This window comes from Hakea prostrata, chromosome 1 (assembly GCF_041222555.1).
Source record: "Hakea prostrata isolate BN-2017 chromosome 1, UWA_Hpros_2, whole genome shotgun sequence".
Classification (NCBI taxonomy): domain Eukaryota; kingdom Viridiplantae; phylum Streptophyta; class Magnoliopsida; order Proteales; family Proteaceae; genus Hakea; species Hakea prostrata.
The window spans coordinates 25,360,085-25,384,025 of record NC_142600.1 but is presented as its reverse complement, the minus strand read 5'-3'; the positions used below and the strand labels follow the sequence as shown (position 1 = coordinate 25,384,025).

The following is a 23,941-nucleotide window of genomic DNA, read 5'->3' as shown; positions in this document are numbered from 1 at the left end:
TGAGACAAAGTAGGATATGTGTAAATTGTTGTAATGAAATATTTTTGGTTATGCAACAAACGTTGGATAGAACGAATGCAATGTGGAATGAAAAATTTTTATGTCCTATGCTGCCCAATGTTGGGCATAACACATTTTGGAAATTAAATTTTTCTTTCTTTCTTTGAAAGCCAATTCAAATGAACACACAATCAATCTGCTTATCGAATCGTATGAATAAACAAGGTTTATCACGTTCTACAGTGCCCATGATCTGTATTAACTTGGAGCCTTGCCAGTCACATGCTGGGCTATCCACCCCAAACCATCATATAACCCTTCACCCGTCAGAGCACAGCAAGCTTGGATGTGCCAATCATGATTCTTAATACTGTGAAGTGAAAGGGCGTCTGTGATCTCAGCTGGGGTCATGGCATCCTTGATATCTTGCTTGTTTGCAAAGACAAGTATTACTGAATGCTCTAAATCTTCGTGTTGGAGCAACCGAAAGAGTTCCTCCTTCATAATATTGATCCTTGCACGATCAGTGCTATCTATCACCGCAATAACCGCATGAGTCCCGCGATAGTATGTTGCCCACGATGTCCTCAGCCGCTCTTGCCCACCAAGATCCCACACCTGGTGAAGCAACATTTATAAAGCAAATTAACCAAAGAAGCTAGCTCAATTGCATTAACAAAGTTTAGCAGATCAAAAAGCTAACCCCTAAAACTAGAATTCAACCAGAAGGTATTGCAATGTAAAAAATATTATTCGCATGTTATAGGTTAACAAAAACTATGTTAGATGTGGAAGCATACATGTAACACATGATGTTGAGCTTGGTCAAAAAAGCATCCAAGAGAAAGCAATTACTCAGATGGCCATCACATGGAAGACAACGAGTTGTTTAATTCAGAAACCACGAAAGCTGTAGCATTAGGGATGATGCCTTAAATTAACACAATTCGCAGCAGAGAGCAGTAAATGCTTGCCAGAAACAAAAGATACCTCAGCCCACGGTAACTTCTCCTAACAAATATTGGAAGTAAGGAAGGAAAGTAATGGAAAAGAGGTAAGAATGGTAAAAATCAATTGCTGCAAGACAAAGAAATCAGGAGAGCTAAAAAAGGGTTCAGGTTCTTCTGGTGGTTGCTTCAGATCACTAAAACAGAATACTAAGTCTTAACCATTAGGTAGACATTCATATAAATCAACACAATGTAGCAACCTGAGGAAAACTTATCTTCTTCTTCGCGTGCTTTTTCTTGAGTTTAGATCCTCGAAGAGGAAAATTTCTGATCCCCATGGTTGGATGTTTTACACGTGTCCAATCTAAAAACAAAATCCTCCTTTTTAGGAAAAGAGAGAATATTTAGATCCCAACATTTTTGGAATTTTCCTTAAAAAGAGGATTTTATTTTTAGATTGAATACATGTCAAACGTCCAACAATGGAATTTTCCTCTCCATGTGGATCCTTTTCCTTTGGGAAGTGAAGTAACAGTAGTTGATCTAAATATAATCAAAACCAAAGACTCTGACCATGTTATCCCAGCTACAATCCTCAGGCAAGCCATATTAATACATAAAGGCACAGATGGCAAAGGCTAAGTGCAAGGAAGAAAATAACAAGGCAATGAAGCATCAAGAGTTGGATATCAAACTTCAACTCCTAGACAAGCAAATAACAAACGATTAAAAGTTCAATATCAAACTCGATCTCCATACACTAGACTATCAATTCACTATTTCATGGATGTCAGAGAAAAACGATGCAGGCAGGGAGTATCTCACTTAATACCGTAAGAAGCAGAACCAGACCAGTCTAGGCCAGTTCATGGGTTAAGCATTGGTTATCAATTCTTTCAACTGTTTATTCAGTTTTGAACTCCCACCTTTGTGTGAACTGGTTCTTTCTAAAGTTTGGATCCTATTAAAGCTAGTTTGGGCATTAGAAAATAGAATTTACCTTCCTAATCAGATTAAGATTGTTTAGATTTTCTTTAGAAGCGCAGTTTGTAAGGGCGTAGCCCACAGTTTTACTATTACAGATTTCTTTTTCTTCACAATGGAGCTGCTACGCGATTCAGCAAAGTTTGGCAAATCTTTAGGTTTGGTGGGATCCTATTTCAACTTAATGTGGAAGTCATTAGCAACTTCATTTTCATTATATACTCTATTATCCCTTCAAGTACGTATTGCTTTCTGATTGTTACTGTTTAAGATTGTTAGAGGGTTATCTAATACGAGATATCTATAGGGGTTAAGCTGTTATTAATACAGATTAAAAGTTTTGCTAAAAGAACTTAAATCAAAGAAAAGAAACCACTAGAAAATCTGGTAGGAGCTTCGTTGGACTAGATTTTGCTGATAAGATATCGGTGACCGCAAGAGACTTAGCCAGTAGATCAGCCATCCTTTTAACAAATAAAGGCCTTCCTACCTGCAGCTTTCGACCAGGTTTGGTGTAAATCAAGATGTATTCATCTGGCTATCTAAGAAACCTCCTGTCTATGCTCTATTTTTTTTATCCAGAAGCAAAAATTAATTTTACTCTGAATCTGTATCATTGAATCTGGGTCATATTCAGGGAATTGAAAGAATGATTAAAAACTGAACTTCACGCAGAATTATCAATCATTGTGTCTAATTTCCAGCAAAAGAATTTCTCCCATTCATAGGTTTCAAGTATCAGATATGATTCTTTGTTGGTTGTGATTAATCAAAATATCACTGTTGTATAGTTGAGTTCTGAGGATCACCTATTCTAACTGTTTGCAATTGTTGATTGAAGTTTGATCATCAGAGAGGGCTGACTTTTTCTTTTTTCACCTGACTTTAATGCAGGATCATGCTAACAGGGGTATGTAACCCAAACCTAGGTTTCATCCTAATAACCACCCAAACCCCCGTCCAAACCACCCCCCCCCCCCCAAAAAAAAAAAAAGAAGGAAAAACCCCAAAGAAGAAGAATGAAGAATTTTTGTATCAGAATGACAGCTATTCCAAGTTATAAACCTACAAATTCAATAGATCAGGTTTCTATGCAATAATTGGCTGATGTGATCAAGACTACAAGAGTCTATCTGACCAACTGGTATCTGTACCTCAGAACACTTGTCAAAATGTGTTGTACATTGTCACAATAACACACCATTCCAGAGGACCATAGAGGAAAGCAATAGCCTACACCAGGTGCATCACAGAACACCAATCCAATATCAGGAAAATTGCCAAACTGCCAGAAATTACACCACAACTAGCCACTGAGTACGGCTGAGGATCACATGACAACATACTTTGAGAGCAACACTGGCTTCAATCTAGGTGAAATGATGATTCCCAGAAGATGAAGCCAGCCTTTAAGTAGTATGATAGTAAGATTAATCCACTGGTGTTTCTTGACTGGGTAAATGCGAGCAAAGACTACTTTGACTGGTTTGACATCATAGAAGCTAGAAAAATCAAGTCAACACTAACCTTGCAGGACCAGCTAGAAAGTCATGGAAATTACAAGAGAAGAGGAATGAAGATGGACACCATCATTACCACTTGGGATAATATGAAAGTCGATCTAATAGGCAATACTCCACCTGACTTCATGATATCCACATGGTCAGCTGAACACACTACAACAGGGTAAATTATCTATCTTTGAATATGCATGTAAGTTTGATATCTTAAAAGAAAACATGCAGTTAATATCCTTGTAGAAACTGGGGCTAGGACCAGAGGTCATAAAAACTGTAGGGAAACCTATTGTCTATAAACTTCAAGACCGCTAACAGAGAGCATCAAGGCAGAACTCATTCAATGTTGGAAAACCATTGACGCTAAACACATTGCAACCCTCTTTTTCAGGGGGTGCATACATTCAGGCTGCTAGAGTTGATTGTTTCAGATCAAGATGTTGTGTTCATGAGTAATTTTTGTTAAAACATTATGGATGAAGATGAATACCAAATTGCAATTCTCTATTACTTTCCATACACAGTCAGATAAAGGTTGTCGACCAAAATCACGGTAACCTCTCACATTGCCTTGTGAGAGGCTATGAAAAAGAAATGGCTGTGAAGTTCCAAGGCCAAAATAGGGCCTAGGGATGCTGCCCCAGCGCTCTCCAGCCCTAATGGAAAACCAAATCACAAGAGGGGCTGATGTATCCTGTGTTGGGCTCCCCTAAAATTGGACCCAAAAACCAGACCCAACAAGGCATTCAAACTGGCCAAATACCCCAAGGGTAGTTTGATCATTTTTCAAGACCTCTTTTGAGGCTCAATATGGATCTTGATAGAATCCCCCCCGATCCAAGGGTTAGGGGTCTATCTTTATTTTTCTGTTTGAGTCAATAGTCTAAGAGTTACAGTCCATTTCAATTAGGGTTGAGTTGTTAGGACAAGGTTACTTAATTTTAGGAACCTTATCTTAAAGCAGCTCTATTTTATTTAAGTCCTAGGTTGGTTTAAAAGTTGTTTGTTGTGTCACAAGTAAGTGTTTGTAAGAGACTCCAATCCAAGGGCTGGAATATCATATTAATTTGATTCCTTTTTTTAAGTGTTGATAGAGTCCACTTTGAGTTGTAATTTGATCTCATCTGTAAGGAGATCCCTGTTTGTGTCAAGAGTTTTTAATTTTAGGCTATAAATAGCCTCTTTCTGCAATGTAATTCTAAATTTTGGAGTTAATGAAAATTACAAGCTGAAGAAAGACTTGAGAGAAGTCGTGGGATCCTTGGGAAGGTGACCTGAGCTGGGTTTTGAGATTTGTTTCTGCAATTTTCAAGTTGTTTCTTCTTCTTCAAGCACTCAAACAGCATTCCAGCAACTACGACAAGCATTCCACTTCAGATCACTGCAAGCTTTCATCCACAAGTAAGTTAGAAGCTTCCCAAACCTTTCTCCTACATCTCCAGCCACTCCCCATCCCAACCTCAAGCCAACCGTAGCCTTTTCCCCTTCTCCTTCTTCCCATGTTTTCAGATCCCACCCCAATTAGGACTCCCTCTTGCAGCCCCAAAACACCCCATTATACCCTCTTTAGGATCGCCCAAGCCTACTGAACAAAGATCTAATCTCTGTTTTCCCAAAACAACCTTCTTTCTTGAGTTTTGGAATTTTCTACACTTCCATCTTCTCCAAGGAAGTTTCAGAATTTTGCAGAACTCCAGAAATTATATAAATACCTAAAAACAGTCCCCACCTTCTGAAATTTACTTCTGAATTGCAGAATAGTGTTAAATCACAGATCTGGACTACGAGACAGCAATTCAATTCCCCCCAACCCTAGCCCTAACCAAATCCCTGTCACCTTAGGATTTGAAATCTGAATTAACAGCATTATTGGTTTCTAAAACCCTTAGCCAAAACCCCTAGCCCTTAATTGTGAACTGGTTCTACCTTAGAAAATCCTGAAATCTAACCCTAAACCCTGAGTTACATCAATAGTATCAGAGCAACATGAACCAGCAATAGTCAGCACCATGGGTGATTCAATGTGGAAGGAAGAAACTGAAATCGAAGACTCCTATGGCATCCCTCCATCAATGCCATCTAAAGGGTCTTTTCAGCAGAGCAAGAAGAAGAAGACTGGAAGAGGAGTTGCCCCATCTACACTATAGTCCAATCAGGTGAGCATAAAGCTATGGTAATGGTTGATAGTGGTAGTAGCTCCAATGTGGTGTCAGAAAAATTGGAAAAGAGTGCTGATTTTAAGATTGAGAAGCAGCCCCAGCCCCATATAGTCTCCCTTGTAAACAGTAAAGCATTAGAAGTGACTCATAGGTGTCTAGTTCCCATCAGTCTCCACTCTTACTTAGAAGAGATCTGGTGTGATGTAGGACACATAGGATTGTCTGACATTATTTTAGGGAGACCTGGTTGTATGATAACGATGTAACTATCATGGGGAAGGGAAAACAAGTGTAAATTCATGCACAAAGGCTAGGGAATTGTACTTTTGCCCTTAGACCTACCAGCAGAGATCAAGAAGAAGCAGGCCCTCAAAAGAACTAAAGGACCCAATCAAGAGATCAACCAAGTCACCACCACCCACCCCAAGGCTCCACAACCAGATGGTGAACCCTCTTCACCAATTCAACAGTTTCTTACAGAGAAGGTGATAGAAAAGTCTGACAAGGTCATAGCAACTAAGGAAAGAGCTGAGGCACCCATTCCTCTAGTGGTTCTTTACAGTACAGGAAGAGCATTGCTACACACAGATTTCAAATTCCTTCCAGCACCCATTTCAAGTGAAACTGGACCTCCCTTGAGTCTCCCCCTTCATGAAGGAAATACTATAAACCTCCTACAGGCCATAGCAACAGTGATTATCAAAGTGCAGACAAAAAAGGGGCTCCGAACTCCGAAGGCATGACCATCAACTCCATCCTTCCACCGAGGGCTCCTAACACTTAGGCCCCTAGGATTTGGAATACATTACCACTAGCTCGAGTCCACCAAGGTACTGTAAAGAAAAGGTGCAAGCAGCCACGCATCTGTTGCTTCCTCCTCATTGCAAGATCAGAGGTCGAGTCCACTTACGACAAGCACATTCATCAGGTGATAAATGTTTCAAAGAAAGGGAGACTTGATGTATCCTAGGTTGAGCTCCCCTAAAATTGGGCCCAAAAACCAGTCCCAACAAGGCATTCAAAGCTGGCCGGATACCCCAAGGGTATTTTGATCATTTTTCAAGACCCCTTTTGAGGCTCAATATGGATCTTGATAGAATCCCCCCGATCCAAGGGTTAGGGGTCTATCTTTATTTTTCTGTTTGAGTCAATAGTCTAAGAGTTACAGTCCATTTCAGTTAGGGTTGAGTTGTTAGAATAGGGTTCCTTAATTTTAGGAACCTTATCTTAAAGCAATTCTATTTTAGTTAAGTCCTAGGTTGGTCTAAAAGTTGTTTGTTGAGTCACAAATAAGTGTTTGTAAGAGATTTCAATCTAAGGGTTAATCTCATAGTAATTTGATTCTTTTTCTTAGTGTTGATAGAGTCCTATTTGATTTGTAATTGGATCTCATCTATAAGGAGATCCCAGTTTGAGTCAGAGTTTTTAATTTTAGGCTATAAATAGTCTCTTTCTGCATTGTAATTCTCAATTTTTGAGTTAATGAAAATTACAAGTTGAAGAAAGACTTGAGAGAAGTCAGGGGATTCCCTAGGAGGGTAACCCACGGCTGGGTTTTGAGCTTTGTTTCTGCAATTTTCAAGCTGTTTTTTCTTCTTCAAGCACTCAAACAGCATTCCATCAACTACGACAAGCATTCCACTTCAGATCAATGCAAGCTTTCATCCACAAGTAAGTTAGAAGCTTCCCAAACCTTTCCCCTACATCTCCAGCCACTCCCCACCCCAACCTCAAGCCAATCGTAGCCTTTTCTCCTTCTTCTTCTTCCCACGTTTTCAAATCTCACCCCATCCCTCATTCCAGCCCCAAAACACCCCATTATACCCTCTTTAGGATCACCCAAGCCTGCTGAACAAAGATCTAATCTCTGCTTTCCCAAACCAACCTTCTTTCTTGAGTTTTGGAATTTTCTGCATTTCATCTTCTCCAAGGAAGTTGCAAAATTTTGCAGAATTATAGAAATTATATAAATACCTAAAACCAGTCCCATGTTTTCAAATCTGAGGATATGGCAACGGTTCAAATAACTACAAAGAGGATCACACCTGGCACCAGTCATAAGTTGCATCCATGAAATATGAGTCCCTACAAACCCCAGTTTGTTACACTACTGAGATACATTATTAGTTATTCATATTTTCTAATTTGTTTTTCCAGTTTTAAACTCTCAGCTTTGCGTGAGCTGTTACCTTTTAAACTATGGTATGCTATTTGAGTTATGCTTTCCATTAGCAACTAAGATTTACATTCCAAACAGATTAGGATCATAACTGTCAAGCTGACCCAAGGAATACTAAAATCACATATAACAAAGTTAAATAATCATAGAATTATAAATATATGCAATCAATCAATTGCAAAATAACCAGTGAAAAACATAATCACGCAACTGCATTACATACAGTATGATGCATTGCATAGAAAATTCTAAACCACTAACAATTTACTTTAATTCATAAACCATAGCAACCACAGAATTTTGAATCAAGGAAATACAACCCCAAAAGCCAGAGCAGCAAGCAAGATACTGGCAAATACTAGCAGAAACAAGCCAGCATGACACCAGTACTGCTACTACCATAGGAGAAGGCAGAGGAAAGAAAAAGATTAGCGTTCACAGAGTGGCCCACTTCTACCCATTGTTTAAGGCTTGACCGTAAGCCGTTACAATACCTATATACATGAAGTTCGAGTAATCAGAACAATAACAACAGATCGTCCCAAAACACCATCTTGAAAATGCAAACAAGTGCCACTTTCAATCCATCATGAAAGCTCATTTTACAACAATAAAATGCAAAAAAAAAAAACGAAAGCAGAGTTATATTTCTATAACCCACATTCCAAGATGATCACCCGCAAAGAACAGGTAAAGTAAATCGCATAAAAATTTCCAAACTCAATAAAATAAAATAAAAATTGATGAAGCTAACCTCGAACCGAATGTTTTTGTAGACGAGCTCTTCGACATTACTCCCAACAGTGGGATGTGTAGTGACAACCTCTCCGAGATGCAATTTATAAAGTGTGGTTGTCTTGCCAGCATTATCTAATCCAACGACCACTATCTTGTACTCTTTTGCCGGAAACAACATGAACCAAAACCTAGACATTAAGGCTCCCATCTTGTATACAAACAGAGCTCGAACTTACACCTATGGCAAACAATCCGAATATGTTAATTGAAAGAAAAAGAAAAGAAAACACTAATTGATGGTTGAAAGAAAACAACCAAACGCCATGAAGCAAAAGAACGAAGATTTGAGATACAAAAGGAAAGGGTAAAATTGCATATTAGTAGCTCAGATCAGCCCAAATTGCAGATCGGAGTAGAACGAAGATATCATGTCACCAGGTAAAAGAGACGAGAAAAAGTGCTCCAGTCCAAAGAAAACAACTTGAAATCCGCATAAAAAAAAAAGGGAAGAGGAGAAGGAAACAAACCTAACCAAATTTGAAAGGCACAAAAGTAGTATATCAAATCCCAGGACCCAGGTCGTCGATTTTGCTTCAATGGGCGATAACCCGGTTTGTGAATTTCGGAGGAAATGGAACCAGAGAAACCCTTATTACGTCCACAAACATCGATTATATTTGTGGAGAGTTATAACACGAAGAAACGCCAAGTTGCGTAGACAATAATTTTTCTTTTTCTGTTTTTCCTTTTATTATCTTCTCCATCTACGTTTTCTTAGTTTTTCCCTTTTTTTTATTTCTTTTTCTCTTTTCCTTTGTCCAAAAACAAGTAGTTTTTAGCTCTCTCCTTGGCGATAACCTCCCGAATCATTTTCCATGTACTTTTATACCAAATCACAGGCTGAGATTTAAATTTTTAATTTAAAAATTATAATAGATCCAATGGATGCTCTTGAACTAAAATAATATGTGCAACTAAATCTTATAACTCATTAAATAGTGTACTTTTATACCAAATCACAAGCTGAGATTTAAAATTTGAAAAGTTTTTTTTTTTTTGTTGCCAATCCCGGTTTCCAAGGCTTTGCCCTAACTAATCCGATGTTCAACCCGAGTCGCACGCCTAACTATGGTGGGTGAGTCTCTCAGGGAATTTTTTGCATCCACAAGTGCACTTTTTAATGAGTTATAAGAATTAGTTGCACAAATTATTTTAGTTCAAGAGCATCCATTGGATTTATTATAATTTTTAAATTAAAATATTATGTGTAAAACATATAACTCATTTAGCACTCATTGGGAGAGCAAAGAGTCCCTCTCAGGAGAGGATCCAAGCCCGCTAATGGAGAATGTTGAAGCAAACTACTCCATGTTGAAAGAATCAATATGAGAATTATGATCTAGTCTTGTACCATATTCCCCCAAAGTCTGATTTAAAACTGGGTAAACAATCTCTATTATTTCTGCAGTTAGAACTCCCATGGGCTCTATTAAAAACATGACTGCATACAACTGAGCCTCCATGTAATTGTAACTGAACCGAAGCCTAACCCAACCCATTTGATCACCTGTTAGCACCTCATGGCCCATACCCTCAGCTAAATGATGAAATGGTAAATTGTTGGAAATTAAAGAGAACTAGGCCAGCCACTGGACTCTCAAAATATGATCTGCCTCCACCAAAGCCAAAACAAATGCATTAACCGTAGTGGAATAATGTTGAATTTTGAGGGGGTAGTTTTAGACACCTCACGAAGGGCGGGCCTAGCACAATGGTGGAGTCTCTTTATTATGCGCTGGAGGTCGCGGGTTCGACTCAGCCTCTCTGCAAAAAAACAGGGGTAAGACTGCCTAGAAAGTCCCTTCCTTAGACCCCACAGTGTGAGAGCTTCGGTACTGGGTACGCCCTTTTTTTAGTATTAGATGCCTCACTTGCACCATATAAGTCACTAAGAACTTACATGTCTTTATTTTTTAATGAAAAAAAAATTTATAAAGAAGGTTAAAGCCTCTAGGGATCTTAGATCCTAATCTATCTATTAACAAAGGCCCAACCAAGGGAGGGGGGGGGAGAGCCAATTCCTAGCTTGATCAGGCTTTTGCTGTATGCTTAGCCCTGATTGAGGGCTTTGGGCCCATTCTGTCAGGATCCAGTTAGAGGCTTCCTGTCAGATTAAGGACCCGATCGATGTGTTGCTCATAAGTCATAACATGCAAAATATTCCAAATGACCAAAAAAGTGAGAACAGGAGAGAAGGGGCTGAACTCCTTTCAGTAAATACTCATTTGGAACAAGCACCACAAACTGCAAAAGTCCAGCTTATCGTCTAATCAAGAAGACCGTAGCCAGGCCCAGGCTATAAGTAGATGAGCTCCATGATGTACTATGATTGAGATTAATTTCTTGAAGTGAACCCACATGGAAATGTTTCCTACAGATCTGAGGTTTTGATCATTGCTCTCCTGTTTCTTGCAGGGCTGTCTCTACTGTTTCTTATGTTGCTCCAACCTCCAAGCACATTGAAGACTATTGGTAAAGGAAAGCATCACACTTTGGCTCAAGAAAAACCAGATTCTTACCACTTTTAACTTGTTTGTTTTGTTAGAAATTAATGGAGACTGGATCAATGTTTAATTAACCTGCTTAATCACAGTCTAGTTTCTAACAAATCAAGGTCCTCTCTTTCATAGGTACAATTACCAATGATGATAATGGTTAACACCAATGCTTAAGCTGTTTTGCTCCCTTATAAAACAAACAGATAAGTTAGAACTTGATTTTTTTACTTCATTGAGATAACCCAGAAATGTTAGATTGCGTCATTTTGATGTTTTCAACATACTCTGAGCTAAACATGGAGATGAAGCCAACCCAATATAAACAATTAAGGCAATATTACTTGTTTACATTAGTAACTGGCCATGTTCCTCTTTTTAATTCTCAAACTCTATATTCTTTGCTGACCTCAAGTGAAGTGCATGCACAGAAGAGAGAGAGAGGAGCCATGTGAGGTGGGCATCCTTCGATAGATGAGAAAGCTCAAGACCCACTACTTTTTGGCAGCTTGGCTAGCTACACTTCCCCAAGCAATTCCTGAACTCTTTTCTACTATCTCCCACATTCAAAGTCTTCAATGATAGGCCGTTGAGTAACGCATCTACCACCACATTTTGTCCTCATTACCCTCATTGTCTCTGTCATGGAGATGGAGGACTGGAGGAGCTAGGGCCTACCCAGTCCCTCACCCCTAATCTCTCTCACTTATTACTCACTATGGTGGCATTAATCTTTGTGTGGTAGAGCTTAAACAAGAATATATTTCCAGATGAAGTACCAGAGGCAAGATCTGGCAAGAAAACATGCTTATTTAAGCTTAGATCTCCATGAGATATTGGATATTTTTTTGATTACATAAGAAGATGATGATGATGATGAGATACTATTAGCTCATGTTTTGAGCAAACGAGAAGATAGCCACATGTGTGCCTAGCTCTAATGTCCATTGCTTCTGTTTCAACTGAACCTGGACAGATTCTACCCAAAAAAAACAGAACTGGACAGATGAGGTAATTAGTTGTGAAATAACCCATTTCATTCTGGTTTTAGTTTAAACACCAACGTGATGTCAGGGTTTAGCCATGTTCAAGGAACCCACAGAAAAACCATAAAAGTACTCCATTAAAGTATTGGAATTTGGAAAAACTAAGGAAATGAAAAGAGTGGAAAGGTAAATAAGGGTCCTTTCCACATGGGGTTCTACATATAATATTGTTTCAGTGACTAGCTTAGTAGCCAGTAGAGCTTAAAATATATGCCAAGAGTCAGTTCCATCAAGTCTTAAATGGTGATGGATACAATGTTCCAAGTGATCCAACCGCGCTAACTCTTCCAAGTCCCAACCCTCATGGAGTGGAATCAAATCCCATCTCTTCATGATTGAATCTGGGTTCCCAAAATCTAGTTGTCCAATGAACTGACTTAATGAAATTAAATATATTAGAGTGGGGACCTAGAGAGTGTAAAGAAACTAACAAGTTCACACAACTTCCCAGAGGATTGCTATAAATTATAATGCGTTTATCTATAAGAAACAGCTCTCTTTTTTTTATGATCTGTGGGGTGTAAGAGAATGTGAATTCCAGTAAGGTAATTAAGGAATGTGGGCAGAAGATGAGGGTGGGTGAGAGAACATGGGAGCTGAGGTTGGAAACTGTGCAAGTCTCTTGTCCTCTCTCTGTCTAATCTTACACATTCACTTAACCAAGCCAAAGAATACTTTGGCTGAACTGGACCCATTTGCATAGTTTTACCAGATATGGCAAAGCATGAGATCTGTCTTGGTGATCTCTCTTTATTTTCCTTTGAAACTAAAGGAGTTGAGAGACTCCATGTGAGTTAACTGCAAGTGAATGTGCTAAAGGATATCTGCATTCTTTTCTCTTCTTTCCTCCTCTCATATTATTACAACAAGACAGGACATTACTTGTATAGAAGAAGAAACCCCCACATGGAATTGCAGAAGCTTTTAAGTTCTTATCTTTAAAGCCAGCCAAGCCTCCACCCTCCTTCCTCCACAGTTCAAACTCCACATGAAGTAGACAGCTTTAGCACTTGTAGCTAAGGTTATATGAGACAGGCAAGGGTCCACATCAAGTATATATACTTCTGATCATCTCATATATGCTACTGCAATTTCTAGGACCCAGATGTGAAAAAGTATATAATAACATCCCAAACCCTTTTAATGGAATCCATTGATTAAACCCTAGGTTGCACTTGTTATTGGGAAACAAAATGAACTTAAAAAGGTTGTATATATGACACTTCAGTTTACTAAGAAAGTAGCAAACACAAAGAACACGGTTTCTAAGTACTTGGAAATGCACAAAGTGATAGGCTTGACCAGAGCCAACCCAGATGATTCATTCATGGATCCAATACAACAGATATATATATATAGGTGGGCACAGCTTACGGTGCTTTTTGTTCATAAGTAATTAATTAATTGTACCGTTACGTGGAGGGAATAAGTAATCAAACCGTTGCTAGCTTGAGAGTAATTAAGAGGTGAGGGCAAAGGCAAAGGCAAGGAAGAATAATAAATGGTGATTAATGAGAGCAGGGGCCTTTCTTTATCATATGCTAATGAGAACCACAAAAGGGTTACGTTGGAGGCTTGGTTTTGGCCAATAGGTACCATGAATGCAATTTGAGGAAATTGATGGTATCATACAGCTCTCCCTACTTTATATTCAATTTCAAATGGCCACCATTCAAGTCTAGTAGAAGTTCTTCTATACTTTAATTTATGTGCTTAATGAATTTTATTTTTTTGGGGGGGGGGGGGGGTTGGGTAGGAGTTTTATGTACAACTTCTGTTTTGTACAATACAATAAATTCAACAGCTGGGCTTTATTTTTTATCATGTATACCATGAACCTCACATAAAAAGAAAAAGAAAGTATGTGGAATTTTGTACATAGACATTTAGATCTACCATGAAGTCAAGGTTTAGATGGCATTACAAAAAACCGATATTTTAGGAACAAATTTCTTTTTTAGGGTAAGGTGAAAAATATATAATATTTTAAGAAAATAAAAAAAATTATAAACTATATATTATATACGGAAGAACCTCTAACCATAACGTTCTTCTTGAACAAACTCAAGCAAACTTGAGGGAAGACTAGGGATTCAAACTAATCTCCTGATACATAGGGATTAAACTCGCATGAAAGCCTATGTACGTACCAATTGGTTTTAAGAATATAATAGATTATTACACAACCCGTGAACGTGTCATGAAACTTAAGAATTGTCCATGGATGATCAAAAATCTCATTCACCATCTGCATAGCATTTTAAATGGATGAACAAAATTTTTTACAAAGGATAAATTATATTTTATCTAGCTAGCTACCACCTCTCTATTGACATGACAAACTAAGATATTCTCTTGATCACTTTACTTACATGTGGTGATGGGTTATGTAGGAAAACCTTCAAAATTTCTGATATCTGAGGTTCATTCGGGCCAGCTTGCGCGTACCTTGATTATATCCTCAAGGGGGCAGTTTTGTCGTCTGCAAGAGTTGAACCCATAACCTCTTTACTAAGAAGTATGTAACTTTTTCTTTAAGGATGAGTTACTATATAAATGTATAATTTCAATTGCTATACTAATTGGGACCACTTGATGAAATAACAAAGATTATATATGTTAAATACATAATTCTATACCTTATTGTCACTAAAACTAGATGTATGATCAATATGATTTAACAAAAAAGAAGAAAAAAACTTATGATATATCACCATAGGAAGGAGGAAGTAATTAATGGCCCTATATATTTTTTTGTATTGAAGTGGTGATTATAAGATCACGACACGTGGTGATAGAATGAAAAGCCAAAAAGGTAAGAGTTGAGAGAATAGGTTTGTCAACTAACTAATTAATCATATCGACCCAATTCCCCACTTCCCACTCCATCGATCTCCTCAAACAGTAAAAGGTTAAGTAATGCTTTAGAATCCCTTTCTGAACTAATCCCACCCACTCTCACTTAATTACCCACTTCAACCAGCAACTAGATTTATTGGATTTATTACTATTACTATTTACTACCAGTGTTTTGCTACTCGACAAAGAACAGCTAGCCTAGCCGGCCTATTAAATGGTAAATATTTCATTCCGTTTTGTGACTCGTGACTCGTGACTCGTGACTCAGCAAGGTTATTTATTCATCTCTTCTGAGATGTCATGGAATGAGTGTGGACAATGAAGAGAACTTCGAATTTAATTTTACGAAAGAAAACAAAGTGCATATTTCCAGAAACTCATAAATAAGAATTTGTTTTATAGGGTTAGTTTTCCAGGTCTCCTCACGAGTTCGGCCTCACTTCTTCACTCAGTCCTTCTAGATTCCCTCGTGAATCCCTTCACTCACCTTTCGTTCGTACATATATAAATACAACGACGAGGAGGAGGAGATCATATTAAAACTCATCATGCCGGTGAGGGCTCTGGATTCAGTAATTAAGATCCAACGGTTGTAAAACCTTCCCATCTTGAAGGGGTAGTGGTCCGTTACCAGCTGATATTTTGAAGGGGTAGCTTGGTAAATGTAAAAGAGTCTTGGTCAATGTTTTCGTAACCCAAGGAAGTGGATCTCTGACACCACTAATAACCATTGCTCAGGACTCAGGACTCAGGAGCCAGGACCGGAGCGGAGTGCCCTATAATATATGACTCTCCTCTCTCTCATATTCTGTTGGGACGCATTTGTCATTCAATCAAAACTTGAGGATATTTCTCGTCTCTTTGTCCCTCCTAGGCTCCTACTACTCTACTAGTTCGGGAGTTCGGTAGTTCCCTCTTCTCCCATCCCATCCCATCGACGCTTTAAAAGACCCCGAAAGCGCGGGAGTGGACTCAGTGCCTCAGTGCAGGTTTCGGGAAGGTTCACTCTCCTATTGGTGCCTGAAAGACACGGAAAGAAAGAGAGAGAGAGCAGCTGCGGATCAGCATTAATGGAGATTTGGAACTGATTAGTGTAGAGAGAGAGAGCAAGAGAGATAGAGATAGAAACAGAGAAGCGAGCAGCTGTAATTTCAGCAAATTGCCAGAAAATGAAGACAGGTTTAGTCCACGATCAAAATCTGGAAAAGCAGATGGAGAAGCAGATGGGATGCATGACTGGCTTCTTCCAAATCTTTGACCGTCACCAGATTCTCTCCGGAAAACGCCTCTATGCTACCAAACGCCTTCCTCCATCACCGGTTAGATTTCTTTCTTCCTTTTTCATCTCTTTTTTCTTTTTTCTTTCTTTGTTATTATTCCATCTCTATTGGGATCTCACTGTTTGACACTCTTCCTTGGATACTTCTTCAGGAGGTTGATTCCACATCCCAGTCTGAGATATCAATCGGATCTCCGGCTTACTCCAGAGAGCTGCAGCAGCAATCTCATCAACAGCAGCTACCACAGCCGTGTAACTCGCCGGAATGCTCCGTTACTCCCGCTAAAGTCCTCTCGCCGTTGCCGGAACTGTCAGTTAAGGCGGAAAGTCCGGCGAGATCGCCACTTCCGTTCTCGGTTTTCGAATACAAAGAAGGCTTGAGGTCTACTTGGAAGTTCAAGGATGCACCGAGGCTTTCTCTCGATAGCAGGGCAAGTTTTGATGGAAAAGGAAGTCTGCGTCCCAAGGAGATCCGAACGAACCCGGCGATTTTCTCTGCCGCGCAACGCGATGGCTCTTCACAACTCACTGTACCGGAGGATACCGACACGCACCGTCGTTCGCCTAGTGTCATTGCCCGGCTTATGGGGCTTGAAGCTCTCCCTGACTCTGACTCTGCTGCCGAAACTCCTAGCAAAGCTGAGTTAAGGAGATCCGCATCGGAGTCTAGGGTCTCCAGGGATATTCTTCCTCATCGACTCACTGAAGGGAAGAATTTCCGGCAAAAGCAGCAGCAGCAGCCGCCGCTCCAGCCAAATTCTAGAAGCAATCTCAAAAGAGACAATGCAGCTCAAGAAAATAATAAACCGGATTTGTTTTTCCGGACATCAGACCCTGCTGATTTCTTCATCAGGAAACAAAAAGCCGAGCCACCGATGCCTCCAAGTGGGGGCATGTCTGCTTCGTCGTGGAGGTTGCAGCAGCAGCAACGTAAAAGCTTTTTTGATTCGCAGGATTTCTTTCCGGAGCCAAAACAGAGGGTTTCTCCTTATGGAGAGATCGAGAAGCGGTTGAAGATGAGGGGAATCGATGAACCAGCAAAGGATCTGGAAGCCTTGAAGCAGATCCTTGAAGCTCTGCAACTCAAAGGGCTCCTGCACTCTAAAGGACCGGCGGAACAGAATTTCGTGTACGATCGGATATTATATGGCGAAGAATCTCCCATAGTAGTCATGAAACCTTCCCGGTCGAGGGTTCCAATCAATCGGGTTGGCAGAACAGGAACAGACTCCCCTACTTCGAGTTTCAATTCCAGAACCGTAGTTCGTCGGAATCTAAATCTAGTTGGTGAGACAATGCCGGTGCCTCCCCACCGCCTTGAGACGGATAGAATTTTACAGAAAGCAAGAAACTCAAGGAACGACGAGTCTGGCGTAAAAAGTCCGAGTTCCATTTCTAGGCGAAAGCCGTCGAATATTGAGACGCAGAGGAGAGCAAATGATTCCGTGGAGCAGAGAAGGAGCTCTCCCGTTCATTCTCCAAGGCTGATCACAAAGAAGGTTGGATCCGAACACGCGACGAGCAGATCACCGAGGAGGAACAGGAAGCCGGTGCCTGAGAATTCACCAAAAGAGAGGATTTCTACGCCAGCAGAGTTCGAATCATCCACAAGTTCCGAGAGCAGTAGTATGTCTTCTCGAGTGGACACGGAGGTTTGTGAGAGAGACAGAATCTCGTTAAAAGTTTGTTTCTTAGATTTATCAATCAATTTCATTACTTAATAAGTCTCAATTTGTATGTTTTTTTTTTGGTTTGGGAATGCAGTTGCAGAGAACGGTGATGGGGGATTACAACGAAGGGAGGAACTTGTTGGAGAGATGCGATAAGTTGCTCCACAGCATAGCGGAAATAACAGCAGCATCAGCATCTGAGTTGCAGCCGAGTCCGGTTTCGGTCCTAGATTCGTCTTTTTACAACGACGAGTCTCCATCACCAATCATGAAAAGATGCATAGACTTCAAAGGTAAATACCCTTCCTTTTTTTGGTAATAATACATTGATACACTTGTATCTGCGTTGTCTTTTTCCTGAATTTTGCATCGAGTGAGGGTCGAGTACTCGAATCTATTCTTTCTGGTTGCACGGGCCAATCAGAATTCGACTCGGTTTTATCTGTACGTTATAATACATTTATTGCTGCAGTGTTACCATTTAAGAATTTGATTGATCTACTGGTACTGGAAATGGGAATCGTTATTGATGTCAGTTAGTTAATCTTTGTTGAACAGATCAATCGATTGAACAGGAGGAAGAGGAGAATTGGAGCCCAGTTGTCTCACCGGTCCGATTGAAACCCGAAGATGGAGATTTCCTGTATGTGTCGGAGATTCTCCAAGCTTCCGAATACCTCCCTGAGGATTCTGACATGTTCTTGTTGCTGGAAAAACGGCGTTACAACGGCTCCAACGACACTCGCAAGGAATCCATGCTACACAGGAAGCTTGTGTTCGACACGATTCAGGAAATCCTGGACAGAAAGAAGCGGTTGCCACCATGGAAGGCAGTATCAGAGATGAATTGCAAGAGTGGGAAGCCAGAAATGAGGCAGATATGGTCGGAGTTCCAGAGAATAAAAGAAAGGGAACCGGCGGGGGAAGACCTGTTCGAGATCATCTGCGGGGTGCTTCGGAGGGACATGGGCGGAGGAGGAGATTCGAACAGCGCTTGGGGAGATAGCCATAGCCAAGTTGAGATATCGGATGTGGTGCTGGATATCGAGCGCTTGATATTCAAGGATCTTGTAGCCGAGACCATCCGAAATCTTGCTTCTTTTGCCGGGAAGAACAGAGCCCTGGTACCTCCTCCTCGAAGGAAGTTGGTTTTCTGAAACCATTTTGTTAAAGCAGTTATTTTAGCGCGCTTTCAAAATTAATCCTACATTAATTATCCAGGGAAATTTTAGCACCAACAAAGGGGGAAATGGGAAATCCACGGTAGGCACAAACAAACGTGTGATGTGAGTGTTGGCCTTTGTTCATAAAGCAAAGCAAATAAGCAATGTGAACGCAATGATTTGTCTCTGAAAACAGAGTGAAGCGGAGTGATTAAAATGTAGAAAGAAGAAAAAGAAGAATACGAAAAGCGGATGGTACTGACTACTGCATGGAATCTAAGGTTTGGTCTTTCAACTAAAAAGCCCATAAGAATCAGATCCCATATCTTTCGTAGTACGTCACACAATATTACCACCTACTGTGAAAGTACTTCAATGAGTTTTTTCCTGGATCACACAACCCAACCCAACCCAACCCAACCCAACCCAGATACCAGAAGAAGATCCAAATGAAAGCAACAGAGGTGTTGTGTACAATGTACATGTCCTTGAGGTGTGGGGAAAGTTTTTGGTACCTGTTCCCTTTTAACTCCCACGGGTGGTGACTTGGTAACCCCATAGACTCCTGAGTTAAAGAGCGACCTTGCTTTTTGTCCTTCCCCGTGATCAACGCTCTACTTCTCTTAACACTTGATAGCAATTGCATGTTTTTGCTTTTTCACCATGACCTTGCTTACCTTAAATATTTTATTTATGGGTTGGTTGGTTTGTTGGTTGGTTGTTGGGGGGTTTGTATTCGAGAACCATATCCTCCACTTATTGATCTATCTCCTTGCCTTTTCATTACTTGTCATCTTTTCTTAAGAGCTACACGTACGTAAAAGAGTCAATTTCCCCCGTAGATATTGGGAGGATTTAGCAGCCCTTTTCGCCAAGTACATTTCAACCTCTCCTCCTTGTCTATTTTCATTTGGATTTTTTTAATACAAACTATTAATGTTGTCCTTGCCCATACAGTCGTCCAGTCAATTAGTCATCAAGGGCCTATTGTACGTGTGGTGTCCATACCTGCGAGATAATGAATTCAAATCCTCCAAATACATCTGTTTTGCATCAATTCCTTTATATCATATCCAATGTGTCTTATTTCCTAAAAATTTGGTTCTTAGACCTGAAAAAGCATTAAGAATGCTAAGAATTCTAGTGTGCATGCCCTGGTCAATAAGAAGCCTCTTCTTTGTGATCCATTCTAGTGTGCATACCATGGTCATTAACAAAGATCATTTCTGCCAATCCTTTATTACTTTGGCTAATGATAACATCTACACTTTGATGGATAATGCCTCAATAATGATGAATATTATTTTATCTAGACCATCAAAACCTGTTATCACCTTTTGGCCTGAAAAAAATTCACTCTTAACCTTATATTATGAGATATCAGTCTTTTCCAATTAAGCCAATCCCTTGCTTGTATTGAATTCATATTGATTTTCATTTATAAAAGAAAATTCATTTGTATTGGTAAATCACAACTCCAGATCAAAGCTTCCACTCGATAAGCAATGCTTCCCAAAACTACAAACAATGAGACTGAAAATTAATCCAAACCCATTGAATACAATTCATGATATTCCAACGGCTCCATCTTAAACCTGGTTACAGTACACTATATTCGGTTGCCTCTTACTTCACTATTTTATGTTCAGCTGTCATGGCGGTCTCATGGGGATGAAAAGCTTCTGGACAATTTTTAGTGGAACTGACAGGGCCTTAATAGCACTGGTTTTTTTCACCCAAAAAATTTAAAAATAGCATTGGTGTTGGGCCCATTACATTACATCAATACATATTTCTTATGGACACTTGATATCAAATATCAATGCACCCATCACTTCATCAGAAAATTTTGTTTCTCTTCAAATATTTTTCCCTTTTAGAGTTACAACCCGAAAACATTTGTTAGTCATCAAATCAAAGTTAAGAGAAGAGGCCGGGGTAAGTAATTTGGAACTATTTCAGATCTCAGGTGTCTGCAAAACTGTAGAAATTGCACGGATGTAAGCAAGATCTGTAGCTCTGGGCCCTGCGAGTCTGCGACCTAAAAAACCTCTCGGATATCTACATTCAAATTAAATGGTTCGTTCAGAACATATGACAAGGAGAAGAGTTTCAAACTTGGACCCATCAGTTAAGGACCTACAAGCCCTGACCCCCTTAAAAGGTGGTATTCATACACCTCTGAAACTCCTCAAATCATTATCCAGTTAAACGATGGCCCCAATAGGACTCTGAAGGGGGGAGCAATAGCCAGAAACATGCAGGGAAAGTTATAGCATTTCTGGCATTTAAATGGATCCTCTAAAATTACCAAAATTAAGCAGTTCAAAACTTCAAATTTTGGTTTTGGGTCACTGAAATCCCAGATTGACACCCTTAATTATAGACAACATCAAATACCAATTAGATGGTATGATTCCTCTCATATGCCTCTGATTATTTTGGCACTTGATGGCATAACTATGTAAGAATGCTTAAAAAGGGCCCTAAAATTAGGATTAGGTTGTTGTTTCTAATGATCTTGGTTGGGTTAGTAGGGAAGAACAGAAAAGGATAAGAGCAACCATTGGGCCAGAAAAATTTGTATTATATGGACTCCAAAGGGTGGCCTTGCCCTACCTGACCACAAAAAACCATTTTGTTGCAGTTGAGATGATTGTCCACCTAACATCAGAACCCCTTATTGGTCCTCCTTTAATTCCTTGCTCCCCTCCCATCCCCCAAGTGAATTTAATAAAGCCTGCAAGAACTAGTTGAGCCATGAGGGCCACAATTACAGGCAATAACTTCTGGGCTTCATGTCCTCCTTAGAGGGCACAAACCCAACCCCTTATTTCAATTGCTTCTTCCTACACGAAGAAGATAAAGGTGCTGGGTCACAATTACAGGCAATAACTTCTGGCTTCATGTCCTCCTTAGAGGGCACAAACCCAACCCCTTATTTCAATTGCTTCTTCCTACATGAAGAAGATAAAGGTGCTGGGTAGGGTTCAATCAGTGGAGAGGCATCAGGGGTGCTGGCCAGAACTAGATGGTGAATACACTGATAAGTGATAAATGGGTATGCTCACATGAAGGAAGGCAGCAACCCTTGAGGAAAGAAAACATTCAAGCAGAGATCTTTTCTTTTGGTGGTCCAATGGTCCTACCCTTCTTCTAGGTATATGGCTAATAAGCCTTTCCCTGGGCCTAAATGGTTAAGTCAATCAAGGACATATGCTTCAAATCAAGGAGCATGAGTGTCAGCAACCCACTTTTCTTGACTATTCTGTGCCTCAACCAATTAAAGTAGTTTGAAGAACTCAGATAGGGTTTGATAAAAAATAAAAACCTTATAGACATCTCACTAGTAACAAACAAATTTGCAAGGGGATTCAAGCAGGGTTTTGATAAGATTTCATAGACAACTAGTGGTGGCAAACAGAAATAGTACCAGTAACATGTTTAAAGTTCTTAAAAACTGGTACAAGTAGGATTTACAATGTAATAGATTCAATGGTGTATTTGGTTGCAAAGCTTAATCAGGTTTCAAGTTTGACATTGGCTCTGGCCTTTACTGGAACAGAATTGATTACAAATAAATGGCCCAAAACTGCAAATGGGCTTCGTCATTTTATCATTTTATGGGCTTGGGCTCGGGCTCCGTTAGTCAGATCTAGCAGAGTAACAAGACCTCAATAAGTACTTTGCATGGGAGACTGGCCTCCAAAGATTGGGCTTACAGTCTTGGATCCATTTACTAAGCCAGCCCACCTGACTGCACAAATGGTTGACCCATATAACTACTGACCTGGATAGGAAGGAATTTTCAATAACTGAATATTTAAAATAAAATGTTTGAATTTCTTTTTCTTTCTTTTTTTTTTTTGAAGAAAAAGGGTTTGAATTGATCAAATCAAATCTCAACCTACTTTTCAGTAGTTTTTAATTTATTTTGTATTCTTAGAAGCAGATTGTCCAGTCAAACTCGGCCTAACTCAATCCATTTCAATAAAGAAATGGGGTTAATTGAAATCTTGATCGATTAAATTTGAGTCAAATCTAGCAATTTTGACTAGTCCGTTTACGTACTTATATTACTTTTTTGAGAAGATAGCTTCATAATTATGAAATTATATTGAAAAAAATCCTCTGTTGTGCACGTCTATCCTGCTTGCACTTTTATCTCAAACAGAAGCCTGTGATTAAAGGTCTATTTTGAATTAAAAAAGTCATTAATACTCTTTTAAGTTTTCTCAGCCACTTGTTTAGCATATAAATGCATTTTCGTGTACAGTAGATGATATTTTTTCAAATCATCATGTTGTGACATCTAGCTTATTTTTCTCTTCTCTAGAACGTCACCTAGGCTTAGCTGCTAAGCAAGCTTTCTTGAATCTTTTTATTGTAAATTTCAAAAATATTAGAGCTTTTTACATTTGACTCAATTATTATGGGTTAAAACTCAAGTTGAATTATTTAAGTGTCCAAAATGGTGTCCAAAATTATGTCCAAAATTAAGTTTCCATCACAAATGAAATTGACATTGTTAATTCCAATTAAGTTCCTTTGTTAAATGACCAAAATATCTTTTTATAAAATTAAAAAAAACAAATATATTAAAATACCATTTATTTGACTAAATATCATTCATGTATAGTATGATAAATATCCCTTCACCAATCTCCCTCCTTTATCTTGTCAAAATCACCCAACATTGCCTAAAAATCACCTAATCCCAAAAAATAATAAAAACCACAAAAGCAGAACGAAAGAAATCCTTAAAAAATTAAAGGGAAAACAAAAACAAAACAAAGAAAATAAAATTTATGAATGAATGTGTTCTAGTCATATTGAATAACG

General features: G+C 39.3%; 2 protein-coding genes across 2 annotated transcripts; one reads left to right on the top strand and one right to left on the bottom strand.

The window, feature by feature from the left end:
• Positions 1-163: 163 nt before the first annotated feature.
• Positions 164-9,231, bottom strand: LOC149028455 (uncharacterized). Its single transcript, XM_089136801.1, has 3 exons — positions 9,055-9,231; positions 8,544-8,765; positions 164-618 (listed from the first exon to the last, which is right to left on the bottom strand). The coding sequence occupies exons 2-3, from the start codon at positions 8,733-8,735 to the stop codon at positions 259-261; spliced, it is 552 nt and encodes a 183-aa protein (XP_088992927.1). The 5' UTR covers positions 8,736-8,765; positions 9,055-9,231; the 3' UTR covers positions 164-258.
• Positions 9,232-15,835: 6,604 nt separating this feature from the next.
• On the top strand, positions 15,836-20,138 carry LOC149028454 (protein LONGIFOLIA 2-like). The gene is made up of 4 exons (XM_089136793.1): positions 15,836-16,306; positions 16,419-17,918; positions 18,031-18,229; positions 18,495-20,138. Exons 1-4 carry the CDS (start codon positions 16,157-16,159, stop codon positions 19,091-19,093), a joined length of 2,448 nt encoding a protein of 815 aa, XP_088992919.1. The 5' UTR covers positions 15,836-16,156; the 3' UTR covers positions 19,094-20,138.
• Positions 20,139-23,941: the final 3,803 nt, after the last annotated feature.